At 37.0% G+C, this 14,909-nt stretch overlaps 1 protein-coding gene across 3 annotated transcripts in view; it reads right to left on the bottom strand.

Annotated features, from left to right (window-relative positions):
- Nucleotides 1–1,458: 1,458 nt before the first annotated feature.
- Nucleotides 1,459–14,909, bottom strand: part of SOCS5 (suppressor of cytokine signaling 5) — a 60,386-nt gene continuing 46,935 nt past the window's right edge. For all 3 annotated transcript variants that reach the window (XM_041754993.1, XM_041754991.1, XM_041754992.1), the window contains one exon: nucleotides 1,459–5,782. In XM_041754993.1, coding sequence (XP_041610927.1) covers nucleotides 4,160–5,770 — 1,611 coding nt within the window. In that variant the 5' untranslated portion in view covers nucleotides 5,771–5,782 and the 3' untranslated portion in view covers nucleotides 1,459–4,159. The remainder of the gene's footprint in view (nucleotides 5,783–14,909) is intronic.

Raw genomic sequence — 14,909 nt, 5'->3', positions numbered from 1 at the left:
ACTCCCTATCACACTCACTGGACTTCGGTCTTACTGCATTCTTTCTCATCATATAAGCTTATTTTGAGACTTAGTTTTCTTGTTCCTTTAATCAAAATGCTCATTTCTTTGTGATGTTCTTCTCATCATTCAAAGTCACTGTTCCCAAATGACCCTTACTTTGTCTTGTACCCCAATGTATAACCATCACCTAAAATGGTGACTGTCACATGGGTCTTCAATAAATATTTGTTGAATGAATGGCTGAAAAGAATCTAAATATTCAATCAAGCTTCCTGGACATGAAGAGTTGTTCCAGCTGATCCATATTTTTTTGCAATGGCAACTTCTCTACCCTACCCCCCTCAAAAAACCCCAACAACCAAACATCTCCCACAAAAACTCCCAACTCCAAATAATCTTAGAACATACATTTCTAGTCTATGTTTTGTATCAGCTATTGCAAAAATATGAAACAAAGCCTGAGCCTCATAGATTTGTAGTGTTGGTGTATCCACACCAAGCAGCACTGTCCCCTTTGGAGACTTTTCACCTTTAAGTCAGCCCTTCGTGTGCACTTTTATCTAATTTCTTCTAGGTAAAGTGCATGTGTTGGATGTGTTTGGGTACAGAACAAGTGGAGGAACTAGTGTGAATTTCCCTGTATTTACACATTTCCAGAGATGGCTCTAGCTTCCCTATGAGAGTGCTGACTCACTCACCACCTCTGTGCCTCTACCAAAAAGCAACTTTAAGCTTTCTTTGCTACAAAAAAAAAAAAAAGATTAGTCTATTAAGACTAATATCAATAAAATTTACCAAACTAGTGTGTAGTGCCAAGTAGCAAAGGAAACTTGAGATAAAGATGAATAGCGACCAGATCAAGATGTCAAATAAAAAGGTTCATAAACTCTGCATTTTGTCAAAGTGAGGCACAGAATTCAAGTTTCAACTTTTATGTCTCAAGCCATTATAAGTCTTATATAAACCTTCCAATGGACCATGAGAACACACAGCAGTTTGTGGAGTATGATATTTGGGCTCAATTTTTGTTGAAGAAATAAACATTTAACAATGACTCTTAATAACTATATTTAAGCCAAGCTGTTTCCTTTTCAAAAAAAATTTACTGTGTTTTGACAGAAATTACTGAGGCATGTTTTCTTGGTGTAAGGTGACTGTATTACAAATACGATTGTATCAGCAAAACTAAACCTCAGGTGTGGATAATCAAATCTGAATGGTACAAGGATAGTATATATATATATATAGAATAAGGCCTCTAAATGATTTTAAATCAGATGGCAATATTATTTTTTAAAGTAACATTATCATAAATGTACATATGTATGTGTATATATATGTGTGTGTGTGTGTTTATAGATATACACAGATAAAGTGAATGAATGAATGAATGAATGAATGAATAAATGAATGCCAGAAAGAATGAGAATGGATAGGAATCAGACGAACCTTTCCTTGGGTTAATTACTTTACTATGAAGATGTGTCCAAACTTCTGAAGAATTTCCTGGTTTGTATTAAAATGCACTTCAAAAAGACCATGAGAACAAATATTAAGTTGACAGGCTACAATGGGATTCAGAAAAAGACACAGTGAATATAGACTAAGGTGCAATTTCATGCTGGTGATTTTCCTTTTTTAAAATATAAGCCACTAATTTTTTTTAGGAAAAAAATTTTAAACCGAAGGTTGCATATTAATATTACACACAAACTGAAACATGTGACTTTTAGCACAATGTATACATGCTTACATAAAACTCAAATATTTACACATTTAAAACAATTTCCATTTAACATACGAAAGTTCTGAAATACATAAAAGCATTAATATTTTCTATAAAACTACAATTAGAACATCAATTTGCTACAAGCATATAAAACATCAAGTGCTTTCTTGGAGTTTCAAGTTTCCTCTTTAAAATAAGATCTTGCTTGCATATATAATCTTTCTCCAATAGTCAGTAAGGACTTTTTTTTTCCCAAGAGATTATTTTCCAGATACATTATAAGCTCAAGAAAACGGACCCAACAATTATGCAATATAATTATGTCATAACAACTTAATTGCACATAATGCTTTAAAGTAGGTTTGGATGACGTTCTCGAACACTTTGGTATATGTTCTTCAGGGACTTTTATTAGAAATAATAAGAATTATAAGTCCCCTCAATCCCCATTTTGCTTTAAAAATGGACAAGTCTTTGGTTAAGTTCTACATTTTGGGCATTTAAGATTATAATAAAAATGGTCCCCAAACCAATAAATGGCGCTGATGTATTATTAGTTCACAAGACTTCATTTTAACTTGTTTCTGATGAAGTGGAAGGCTAAACATATTCATTTATTATAACACATCATTGATAGCTTCAATCTTTATAAGCAGAGAAATCAATGGTTAGTCAATATTTCTCTGTCCATTTGTGTTATAATCTAAACTGTACAGTAATTTGCAGTAACTAGAGATACTGTTCCACAGTATATGTGATTACGATTGGAAAGATGAGTAGCATTAAATTTAGAGTTTAATAAGAATAAGTCAATATTAGACTGTACAGTAATTCTGCATTAACTATAGTAGGTTGTTGGGTAATGCTTATTTAAAAACCCCATACCATTCCATTTACAAGAGAAATTGTTGCAAATGTATAAAACAGCAGATATACAAGGAGAACACCAAACATACTTTATTAGCACAAAAAAAGCAGCCATAACAAGGCACAGCAAGCAGAAACGTACATTAGCAGTCAAAGGGTTAGTGTTGCATACAAATATAGCTTTTCTTTTTTGTAGCCTTGGCAATAGCCATCAGGATGTAAAAGAACTTTTCTGTAGCAGCAGGTAAGGAAACCAAGGAGCACTCACCAGTGGTACAGAGCACATTAACAAAAAGACACAAGAATGGATTCGACTAGTGCAAAATGTCTAGCACAGAACCGTAAATTCAGTTCAATACTAAGAAGCAAACACTAGAACTTGGTATTACTTCCAAAATAGCTCACTCAAGTAGTACTGCATACTATTCTAAGTGACAAAAAAGGTGCTAAGTAAAGTTATTTACAGATAGAATGGTTGTACAGTACCTTTTAAATCTGCAATTAGGGTTTCAGATTTTCCATTAGAAATTAACTGCTTTGAAATTCTATAAATTGTACTTAAGCTATTCAGCTGTAAGAGCTTACAACAAAGAGCTAAATACTGCCATCCAAATTGTTCACTGCAGTTTAACAATAATCTCAACATCAGCAACCACTGCTGTTATCATCTGACTTGTGTGGGCATCTTCTAGTCTCACTTTCTTCATGGTTCACAAACACACCATGGGCACGGGAAAAGATCCAACTTTAACTAATCAGCGCGTAGACTGCATGTACTAATGTAAAAAAAAAAAAAAAATCACACACAGGACTACATTGCAGCTCTTCCCAATGTGTTTTAAGTTAAAGCATTCATTCAAAAAAAAAAACCCAAAAAACAAAACACCTAAGGCCTTGAAATAAAATTCTACTATCAGCTTTATAAGCCTGAACTTTTAAGAGCAACTTTTTAGAAAACCTGGTTTACTTAACAGTACCTTTCGCAGAAGAGACAGGAGACTGACTATAAACTATATCAACACTTAAGTGAACTGCACTATGCCCTTGTGGCCAGAAAATTGCATTTTTCTTTTTTTTTTCTCAAAGGAAGGCAGTCTTTATTTTTGGACTTCCAAAGCTTGATTTATAGGAACTACAAACAGCGCTACTTTTGGAAGGTTATAGAAAAATTCTTAGAAAAAAATAACAATTTCAAACATTAGTCACACTGTTGAAATACTCATCCAATATTAATAATTTGTTCTTCAGTAAGAAATAGAATTCTTCATAGCAAATGCCCCAGAGTTGCTTTACTCAATTACAACAGTCATTAAAAACCAAACTGTTCAATCAACAAAACGCTTTTGTAGCCTTACTGAACACCTATAGCTCTGTCCTCTGTTGTCTCAATAGGCACCAAGTTTATCTGAGTAACAGCAGATTGCATCTGACAGACACTAACACTAAGCCTACATACTGTACTGAAAAAAAACCTAACACTGATATGTGTGCTTGCTATAGGTGTACTGTCTGATGCACATAAAAGCAGATCTAATTAATGCCCTTTGGGGGCAGGAGAGTTTACTTTGCCTTGACTGGTTCTCGTTCTAACCAGCGAACTCTAACTTTTTGCTTATAATGATACTCTTTCAGAAAATCCTGCAACATGGATGGTAAAGGGAGCCCATCGATTCCATCATATGTAGTGCATCTACAGATTACTGCACGGCAGATATATTGCAGGCTAAAAGGGAAAGTCCGGTTTAGTGATATAGTAAGCAATGGTTCAAAAAACATGCAAGAACTGGGATCTTTATAATGTTCCAAAAGTCCTGTTACAGTGGAGGAGTGAAATACACATGGGTCGTGGGCGTCAAAACTAAAGTTGTGGTTCCATTGTTCGATTCGGGCATGCAGGGATCTGTTGTAGCGACGGAAGCTCACAGAGAAGAGGTAGTCCTCCTGCGCAGAGTCCCTGAGCAAGAATGTGCCTTCAGGTTTCCCTTCAAGGAGGGCTTCTGCTTCGTAACGGTCCATCACTCCCCAGTAACAGGGATTTCCTGTGATCTGAAGCAAGTCGGGCACGAGGCAGTGTATGTAATCAATCTGCGTATGGACTTTCCAAGCTCCCTGTCTGCTAACGTGGGCATGGCTGTCTCCAGACACCTGACGTTGCTTCTGCCTACGTGACTGCAGACACAGTGTGGTAGTGTCCTCTTCTGAGTCACAATTAGCTTGTGGAATTGCAGTACTGTCCCCACTTACTTCAGTCATTCCGGGAGCTAACTTTGGTCCCAGTTTATATAACGGATTAACCTGTGCGGTGGCTTCAAATGTATGTATTTGTGCATTGGGAGGAGGGTCAACCCCCTCTTCAATACTAAGCCGCCTTCTTTCTCGAAGCCTATCTTCTTCATCTTCTGTAGAAACCAAGGATGGATCAAATGTATCAAAAAATGTTGAGTGTGGGCTCACAGGGGCTGTATGCTGTTTAATCAAATGCCATTTCTGGGCTAAATCTGAGCCAGCAGGAAAAGGGCATTTCTCAAGCATTAATTCAGAAAGGTGTATTTTTCTTTTATTAGAAAAGAGGGGTTTTGACTGCTTGCTGTAAGTTCTCATGGGAAAACACAAGCCCACAGTATCCTGCAACCTCTGTCTCAGAGAGCGGCTTCCTACAGTTCTGCTGGACATGCTGTCCATATCGTGCATGGAGCTTACGCCATACCGCCTCTCCCTCCTTTGAAGTCCGCTTCGAGTTCTACCAAACTTTTTATCAGTATCCAATGAACTCTGCGTCTTTGTAGAACAGGAATGTTTTTTCTTCCCACCCCACGGAGCATGCCGAGAGTAGGAATCTCTTCTTGCTAGCCTTGCTCCTGAGGTGACACACGAATCATTATCCTTTTCAATGCTTATTTCGACAATCTGAGGAATTTCAGTAGCACAGTTTTGGTTTCTCCTTGAAGAATTCTTGGAAGGGCTTGATCCCAGTTGTAAGGCAACGTTTTCTCTTAAGGGACTGCTTTGTTGTTGAGGAGTGGAGTCTCCTATACTGAGGTTTCTCTCTTTCACAGACAAACATCTGTTGGAGTTCATGTCCACATTTTCATTACGGCTCCCTCCCTCGTGACCGAAGAGATTCTGACACCTGTATTTGAAGTGATTCCACATCTTCCCCACTTTATCCATTGATTATAAGATCTAAAGAAAAAAGAGGAAGAGGAGAGACTGAAGTTAAGGTGGTGTGTGCAAACAAAACAGGCAGCACCAGCCCCTTCTCACTGGAAATCTCAGTGACACCCATCAGGACACCACCCTCTGCTGTCCTGCTGAAGTGAGAGGAGGAAGACGCTGCTGATTGCTGCTGATGGTCCTAAGTGCCACTCATGGCACCATTCATCAGGCCAATCCTCATTCCCCATTTCCTTTCAGATGGAATACTTAGATTTCATGGGAAAGGAAAGAAATTCTCTCAATTCTAGTTTCTTTTCCCATGCATCAACCTACTTTCATTATGACACTGATTTCTGTCTCCTTAATACAAATAATTCAGGCACTTCCTCAAGCATTACAAAGGGAAAATACATTCTGTATTGCTGAAACATATCTGTATTCAACAGCTCCAAAGCTGAAATCAGGACTACATTTGTCAACACATTAACTAGTTCAAAAATCTGTAAGTAGTGATCTTCCAGATTTCACAGACCAACTGCTATATTTCCACTCATCGAGCAATCTAAAGGTTACAGCTAGATCAATCACTTGTGAAAATTCAGTATCTTCCCTCCCTACTCTGCAATGTATTGAATTTTATCTGTGATTTTAAAGAAGCAGTTTGAATAGAAAGGCAAATAGGAGGAAAGAAAGAAAATATTTAGATTTAAATGGGAAGGCGTCTTTTAGCTTCCCAATTCTTCATCCTGGAAGAGTTTGGAAATAACAGAGTAACAGAAACAGCTTTGCTACTGAAGTAATTAACAAAATAAAAACAAAAAATATGCAATTTGGCATCTTTATTTTTGTTCCTTAAGAAAAAGTTGAAAGCAGATCATCACACTTTACAAATAAGTTATTTTACAATTCTAACACAGTCATACTGTCTCATTCAATAACCTAAAAGTCAACATTAGAAGAAATGGAAAAATGCGAACTTAAACTTCAGCTGGTTTTGTTCGAAGAGGACAACAGAAACTTTTTTAAAAATGTCTCTCTATTTTGCCATTTAAAGAGTATGGCACTTTCTTCTCTGGAATTTTTTGTTCCTGTTTATTATCTCATTATGTACTACTTTTCACAGTTTAGAATCAGTACTGGAAAACTGTCTGAATGTTTTCTCTTACAGCAGTGAGATGCATTAGAGCTGATCCTCCCATAACTGTGACAAATGTTCTTTGTGATAAATACTGGGATTTTCAAGACAGTGACTAGGGTTAAGAGAAAAAATTAATTTTATGTATCTTCATTTTTAGTTTTTTACAGAAAGGGCTCTTGAACTAATGACAATCCAACATAGAATGAATTTATATCTATGAAATCATAAAACATACTTGCAGATTATTCTTTATTACAAGCATATTGCTAGGTATATAGGAGTTTGCATGGTATATGGTATATATATATTCTACTATAATGTATTAGATGGATTAGATTAAGAAAACTTTAAATCTTATTAACTCTATCAGAATATTTGTCTCCTCCCCTTAGCAGAAATCTTTTTTGTAAGCCTTTTTTTTTTGAGGTTTATACTATTTGAAGTAACATGCCTTGCTGTTATTACATCATCTTTTTTTCTTTTTTTAATTATGATTCTGTTCTTTGCTCATAGTCTTGTTACATATGGGGCTAATCCTTGCCATATTCTTAGTGACTCCAATATCTTTGTTGATATACTCTTCCAATATCCTAGGTCCTTTCTAGCCCAGTTTCCTTTTCAGTTCTTTATTTTTTTTTTAATTTTTTTAATTTTTTTTTTATTTATTTATGATAGTCACACAGAGAGAGAGAGAGAGAGAAGCAGAGACACAGGCAGAGGGAGAAGCAGGCTCCATGCACCGGGAGCCCGACGTGGGATTCAATCCCGGGTCTCCAGGATCGCGCCCTGGGCCAAAGGCAGGCGCCAAACCGCTGTGCCACCCAGGGATCCCTCAGTTCTTTATTTTTAAGCTGTTTTTTTATCCTTACCTAATTCATACATTTATACAAGCCCACCTTGTAGATATTGTAGGTTCGGTTACAGACTGTAATAAGGGGAGTATTGCAATAAAGCAAGTCAAATGAAATTTCTGGTTTCCCAGTGCACAGAAAAGTTATGTTTATACTACACTGTAGTCTATTAAGTGTGCAACAGTAGGTCTACAAAAAACCAATTATGTACCTTATTTAAAAATGTGTATATATTGCTAAAAAATGCTAACCAGCTTTCAGTGAGTTGTAATCACCGATCACCATAAAAATATAATAATGAAAAAGCTTGAAATATTATAAGAATTACCAGAATGGGGCACAGAGACATGAAGTGGGCAAACGCTGTTGGAAAACTGTGCAACAGACCTTCAAACTATACACAGTGTCTGTAAGGTGTGATAAAGTCAAGTGCGGTAAAATGAGGTATGCCGGTAGTCTCAAAGAACAAGGCTCATAACAAACAGTAGCACTGCCTGCCACTCCTTTCCATCTTTAATTCTACTCCCAGGTAATCAAGGAAAGGAAGTCCAGTATCACAGCAATTCCCAGTCTCCTTTCATGTGACCTGTTTTTATTTTTGTGAGAAGTTGTAGCTGCCTCTCTTTATCCTTAGCCTGGGCCTTTTTTACATTTATTGTGTTCTTTCCATTCCTATCTCACTCATTGGCCCCATCCCTCTCTCCTGAAAGTCCTTTTGTTAGACAGTAGACCTCTTAGATTCATCTTCTGATTGTATAGATTTTCTTTTCAATATCGCATTTCTTTTCCTTTTCTACCATCTGGAAGATTTCTTTGGTATCACCTTGCAACACTTCTACCACAGTTAGAATGTTTCTTATCACAGCTTTAATTTCCAAGACCTTTTTTTTTTTACTCCCTGAATGTTCTTTTTAATAACATCCTATTCTAGTTTCTTGGACAAATATAGCATTTCTCAGAGGATACACATTTTTCAAATGTTTTTTTTTTTAACATTTTAAATATTTTTATCTGTTTCTTCCTTTCTTCTCCTTAAATCTTTCCATGTGTTTTTTATTTTAGAGGCTTTTCCACAAGGGTCTGATGAACGCCCCTGTCCATCACAGCAGATGTGACCACTAACATGCTGATCAGAAGTTCTGTCTGTATGGTGGTGCAGGCAGTTGGGTAGGGTACTTGTCAGGTGGCTGGCTTTCACATAAGGTGATGAGGCAATGAGTTCTTTTTTTTTGGAAATCCACAAAAGTCAGGATCTGTAAATCTTGTCTCCTAGCTGTTAATCCCAGAGACAAATACTTCAATTTCCTCTCTTGTGTATATACTTGACTGCTATGTTCTGAAAACAGGGTAAGGGGAATTTTGCTTAGTCTCTATTTTTCAAAAGGCGTCTTTATTTTCAAAAGATACCCCACACCTCAGCTCTGACTGACCCTCTTAGATAAATTTCTCTAAGTTCTAACCTCTAGTTTTATCCAGGGTAAAAGTCTCCTGATTACTGTGGGAAAGGGAGGGATGGGGGCTCTGAAGCATACAGACTTTCAGCCATTCCTGTGTTCAGCTTTATGCTTCACCCTATCTTCTGAGCTAACTGGTTTCTCTAATTTCTGAGCCAGCAGTATAAATTGCTTTGCTTCTTAACATCCTCATTTGTAAACATTTATATCATTTTCTCCATTCTGTTAATTTCTAGCTACCTGCTTCTACCAAAATCTTGTTGACCAATCAGGCGTACTTCTTGTCTCTTTCTTATTTGTTTTCTATTTGTGGGTTTATGGCTTATACCTTTTTTATTCCTTTAATTTTAGTGGGGTTCCAGGAGTGAGTAGAATTAAAATGCCAATGTTCAATCTGACATATTTAACTGGAAAGTCCCCTTTCCACTGTTAAAGAGTCAACAGTACACCACACAGAAAACCCCCTGCCCAGATGAGTCATTCTTTCCCAATGGAGAAAGAGCAATCACCCCCCCCCCCCACCCCTGGGGCTAGGGATCCACACAATAAACACTGGCTACATAATATAATCACCTGGAGAGCTTTTGAAACTATATGATACACAGCCCCCCCCCCCCCAAGAGATTGTGATTTCACTGGTCTAGAGATGCACCTGGACACTGCTGTTTTTTTTTTTTTTTTTTATAAGCTCTTTGGGTGATTCTAGAGTAGAGAAGGAAAACCACAGACCGAGGGTACTCCAGCCATGGGCTCCAATGGTAGCTCTGAAAGAGATTAAGTAAAAAGGACACTCTGGAGCAGTTGGCAGGATGTGAGTAGTTCTAAATAAACTACCTACCAAGGCCTCATCACTGTTTCTCTTTGTTTTATTTTTGCCATGTACACCAGAGGCCTGCAGAGTCTTAGGAAAGACTATCTACAGCAGTGCCTCTCCATAATGAAGAGGCAGGTTCTTTTTAATTTCACAGACCAATTCTTTTGTAAGACATTATAAGAATAAATTATTAGGAAAAATGAAATATAAAAAAAGACATATGAAATACAAGTACCAATTTTCTTATTAGATTGAATAGACAGAACTATCAAAGAGCTATAAAATATTTTAAATGCTTATTTTTAATTCCTATACTTAATTTGTCAAAGACTGATAACCAACTGTACAAGTTTATGGTCCTTATTCTGAGTAGTTCTCATCTGCAGTGTGCTGTTCAACACATGTGGTCACTGAGTCCCTGAAATGTGGCTTCTGCCACATACTGAAATGACTAATAGTTTGGATACAATTGGCTAAATATATTATTAAAATTAATTTCATCTGCTTTTTACTTTTTAAATGTGGCTACTAAAATACTTAAAATTACATGTATGGTTAAAATTGTATTTCTATTGGATGGTACTGATCTAGAGCAGGGGTCAGCAAACCATAACCCAAGGGGACAAATCTGGCTTATGGCCTATTTCTGTATGGACCCTAGCTACAAGTGGTTTTTACATTTTAAAGGGATTAAAAAAAAAAAACCCACAAAGAACAGAGACCACATGTAGCCTGCAAAGCCTAAAATATCTTCTATCTGGCCTCTTAACGCAGAAAGTTTGCTGATCCTGGTCTAGAGTAAAGTAAGTTTATAAACCATACAACTGGTCTAGATTATAGACAGTACAAGAACAACATTCAAGAAGTCCAAAAGCCTCTCTCTTCTCCATGTTTATAAGATGAATTCTATAGCTACCCACAGATATTTGACAAGCAAATTATACCTGAAAAATGACTGCCCATTTTAGAAAGCAACCAAACTTAAAACCACTTATCTTCCTATACAGTTCTTTAGAAGTTGTATAAACAAGTGGGACCTGCAGAAAACATGTATACGTGTCACATGACAGAAGGCAGTTTCTAACACTGAACCAGTTTCATAAAGCATGAAATTTAGTGTATTCTCCATTCTTCATCTGGAGATTGCTGCGATAATGCATCATGACAAAATATTCTAATTTATGCTTCCACATCCCTTGATAAAAAGTGGACTTTTCTTGATGTGGGGAATGCTATGTGGGCAGCTATAACACTGCAAGAAAAAAACACTGATAGTGATTCACAGAAAAGTCTATGTAAGAAGAATCAGGAAGGCATTTCAACTATCTTAATATGTACAATGTCAGTTTTGAGATTCTTTTGTTATTAAATTTTTAGAAATGTATTTGGCTGAAACCCTTTGAGACCTGACTTATAAGTCTATTACTTTAGGGTTTTATATGCAGTAACACAGGACCCAAAAAGTGTACTGATTCTAGAATACGAGTGCATCATCTATTACAAGCTTTCACATTTCTACACCTGCATGGCTATCCTTAAAATTATCCAAAGCAAATTTCTAAAAAGTCATTCCTTCCCCCCAAGGACTATCATAATTTAAAGCTGGTTGTAAAACTGTTATTAGTTAAAGAGTTTTTGCTGAAAATTCTGATATCTAACAGGAAAAACTATAAATCAAAATTACGGAAAATTAGAGGTCAAATTTCATTACTACAAAAATTTACATATATAAAAAAATAAGGACTAAAGGCAATAGCCCTGTTCATGCCAAGTAGTATCTATTACAAAATTTCCACAAAATAATTGAAACAGTTCCTAGGGTTCATTTCAATGGGATTTATCCATACTTTATTAGAAATAAACTCAACAAGTTTTATGACTACATGGCCTGCCATAGTGGTAAAGAAGAGGACTATAACTCAACCCACACCCCTCATCTCCTTCTGAGTTCATCTAGACTACTTAGTCATGGTAATACCGGTCCAGTGAAAAGTCCTTCAGTCACACTAGCAAAAATCAAGTCACATCAACTGATTAAAGCATTTCTGTGCCAATTTCAGTTACGAGAAGTAGTTTAGGAGATACAAGTTTTGACTGATATTTTGGTGGCACTTTCAATACTATTTAGAAAGAGATAACACGGTGTTTAATATTAAGAGTGAACCAGAAATCCAGGGATGCATGGCTGTCACAGCTATAGTCCCTTAAAGAATCTGAGACTCATTTGGGCTTTTAAAATTTTTATTTGGGCACCTGGGTGGCTCAGTCAGTTAAGTGTCTGCCTTTGGCTCAGGTCACAATCCCAAGGTCCTGGGATCCAGCCCCAAGGCTGAGCAGGCAGCCAGCTTCTCCTTTTGCCTCTGCCCCTCCTCTCGATCAATTTATTTGAGAGAGAGAGAAAGGGGAAGGGCAGAGGAAGAGAGAGAATCTCAAGAAGGCTCTATACACAGTGAGGAGCACAACATGGGGCTTGATCTCACCACCCTGAGATCATGACCTGAGCTGAAATCAAGAGTTAGATACTTAATTGAGTAAGCCACTCAGGTGCCCCCAAAATGTCGTTTTTAAACTGTTATTTATACCTCTATTATGACATGGTCTATATTATCTAACTGGATGCCTATTTATATTTTATACTGCTATTTAATATGTTCAAATGTCTAAAATTACTATCTTGTGGGTAATAAATGGTCATATAATTCAACCTCATATAGTTTATACTTTTACAACACACATATTAATACAGTAGACCATGTACATGTGCACTAAAAGAATGCAAGGTCCAATGATCTATTACACCCAAAGCTTCCAAAGCAGGAGTGAGCACGGCCTGAATAATGGCTAAATAGGCAGAGGCTAGCAAGTTAATGGAAGAGTGCATAGGTGAGGCTTGAAGAGGTAAGCTTTGGAATCTATGATCAGAGAACAAGAAATGCTGCACTGAAGACTACTGCAGCATACACTTAAGAGCTTGACTGGATGGTGAAAGTAAAGATGGATATGGATATGGATGTTAAGTCGAATCTATAGGATTAATGATTATTGGAAATGGGGAACGAGGTAGAGACAGGTGTCAAAAATAACTGCCAAGTCTCTGGATTAGGGAAGTTGATGGATGAAGATGCTATTTCAGAGACAGGAAACGTAACAGAGCAGTTTGGCAAGTGAGGGGTTGGAGACAGTAATAACTTCAAGTTAGGAAACACTCTCACGAGATATTTAAGTGAAGCCTCACTGGTCCATCAGTGTACATTCATATAATGGATTACTATACAGCAGGCACAATCAACTACAGCTGTTTGTATCTAAATGTGAATCTCAAAAACAAAATGGTAGAGAAAGAAACATCACAATTTACCTTTTTAAAAATTTTTATTTATTTATTTGAGAGAGAGCATGAGCAGGGGGAGAGGCAGAGAGAGGGAGGGAGGGGAAGAGAGAAACAGAGAGAAGGAGACAGAGAAGCAGACATACCCCCTCCTCTCCTCCAAGCAGAGAGCCCAGGGTGGGTCTCAATCTGAAGACCCGGAGATCATGACCTGAACCACAGTCAGATGTTTAACTGAATGGGCCATTCAGTAGTCTCTGAATCAATTTACCTTATAACTGGACAAACCCCTGTATTTAGGCATACATGGATATATAAAAATGTAAAAACAAAAAAATGGCTTCCATTGAGGGGAAGGATACAGAATTAGGAAGAGGCACGCAGGAAGCTTCTAAAACACTGAGGGGGTGAGGGTGTGCCTGGCTGGCTCAATAGATAGAGCATGCAACTCTTGATCTCAGGGTCACGAGTTCAAAACCCCAAGTTGGGCATGGAGCCTACTTTTAAAAATAAATACATACATACAAATTTAAAAAACAAAACACTCTTAATTTTCTATTTCTTAGCCTGGGTGAATGGTACGTGGATTTACTTATGAACTATTCTTTAGAATGCATTCTTTCCTATGCATGATACAGTACATAATAAGAAAAACTCAAATTACACAGGCCACATTTTGACCACAATGGGAATTAATAACCAAATATTAAATAAAAATACCCCTAGGAAAATATAAAACTCGTAACTCGTAAGTAAAAGAGGGACCCAAAACTGAAAAAAGTATAGACCATTTAGAAAATAGTATATTCATGCTGGGGATTTTTTTCTGCATGTCAATTTGGTGATATTTATGAAAATGTTCTTACTTTTTTTTTTTTTTTAATTTTTTTTTTTTTAATTTATTTACGAGAGTCACAGAGAGAGAGAGAGAGAGGCAGAGACACAGGCAGAGGGAGAAGCAGGCTCCATGCACCGGGAGCCCGATGTGGGATTCGATCCCGGGTCTCCAGGATCGCGCCCTGAGCCAAAGGCAGGCGCCAAACCGCTGCGCCACCCAGGGATCCCCGAAAATGTTCTTACTTTTAATTTGGCAATTTCACATTCTAGATTAGATGTTATGCCAAAGCAAAGTTAAAAAACAAAACAAAAAAACAACACAAAAACCTAACAATCAGAACAAAATTTTAAACAGATTTCTTCGCTGTAGTACAGAGGTCAGGCAAGGGCCATATAACAAGTAAGTGTTTTAGGCTTTCCAGGCCATACGTGCTCTATAACTCCTGAACTCTGCCATTAGAGTCTGAACTCAACCACAGAAAATAAATATATGGTAAGTATGACTGTATGTCAATAAAACTTTATTTGTGGTTAGTGAAATTCAAATTTCATTTCCACTTGTTACAAAATTCCTTTTCTCCTGATTTTTTCAACCACTTAAAAATGAAAAATTTTTTCATCCTTACCTCAACTGTACAAAAACAAGTGGGAAGCCAGATCTGGCCTCTCTGATGATCTGGCCTCTTCTGATGTAATAACACATTATAACACCTTTGATATTCTGTTTACTAA

The sequence above is a fragment of the Vulpes lagopus genome, chromosome 5, assembly GCF_018345385.1.
Source record: "Vulpes lagopus strain Blue_001 chromosome 5, ASM1834538v1, whole genome shotgun sequence".
NCBI lineage: Eukaryota > Metazoa > Chordata > Mammalia > Carnivora > Canidae > Vulpes > Vulpes lagopus.
Note: the sequence above shows the minus strand (reverse complement) of the source record. Positions and strands in the feature narration are given on the sequence as shown.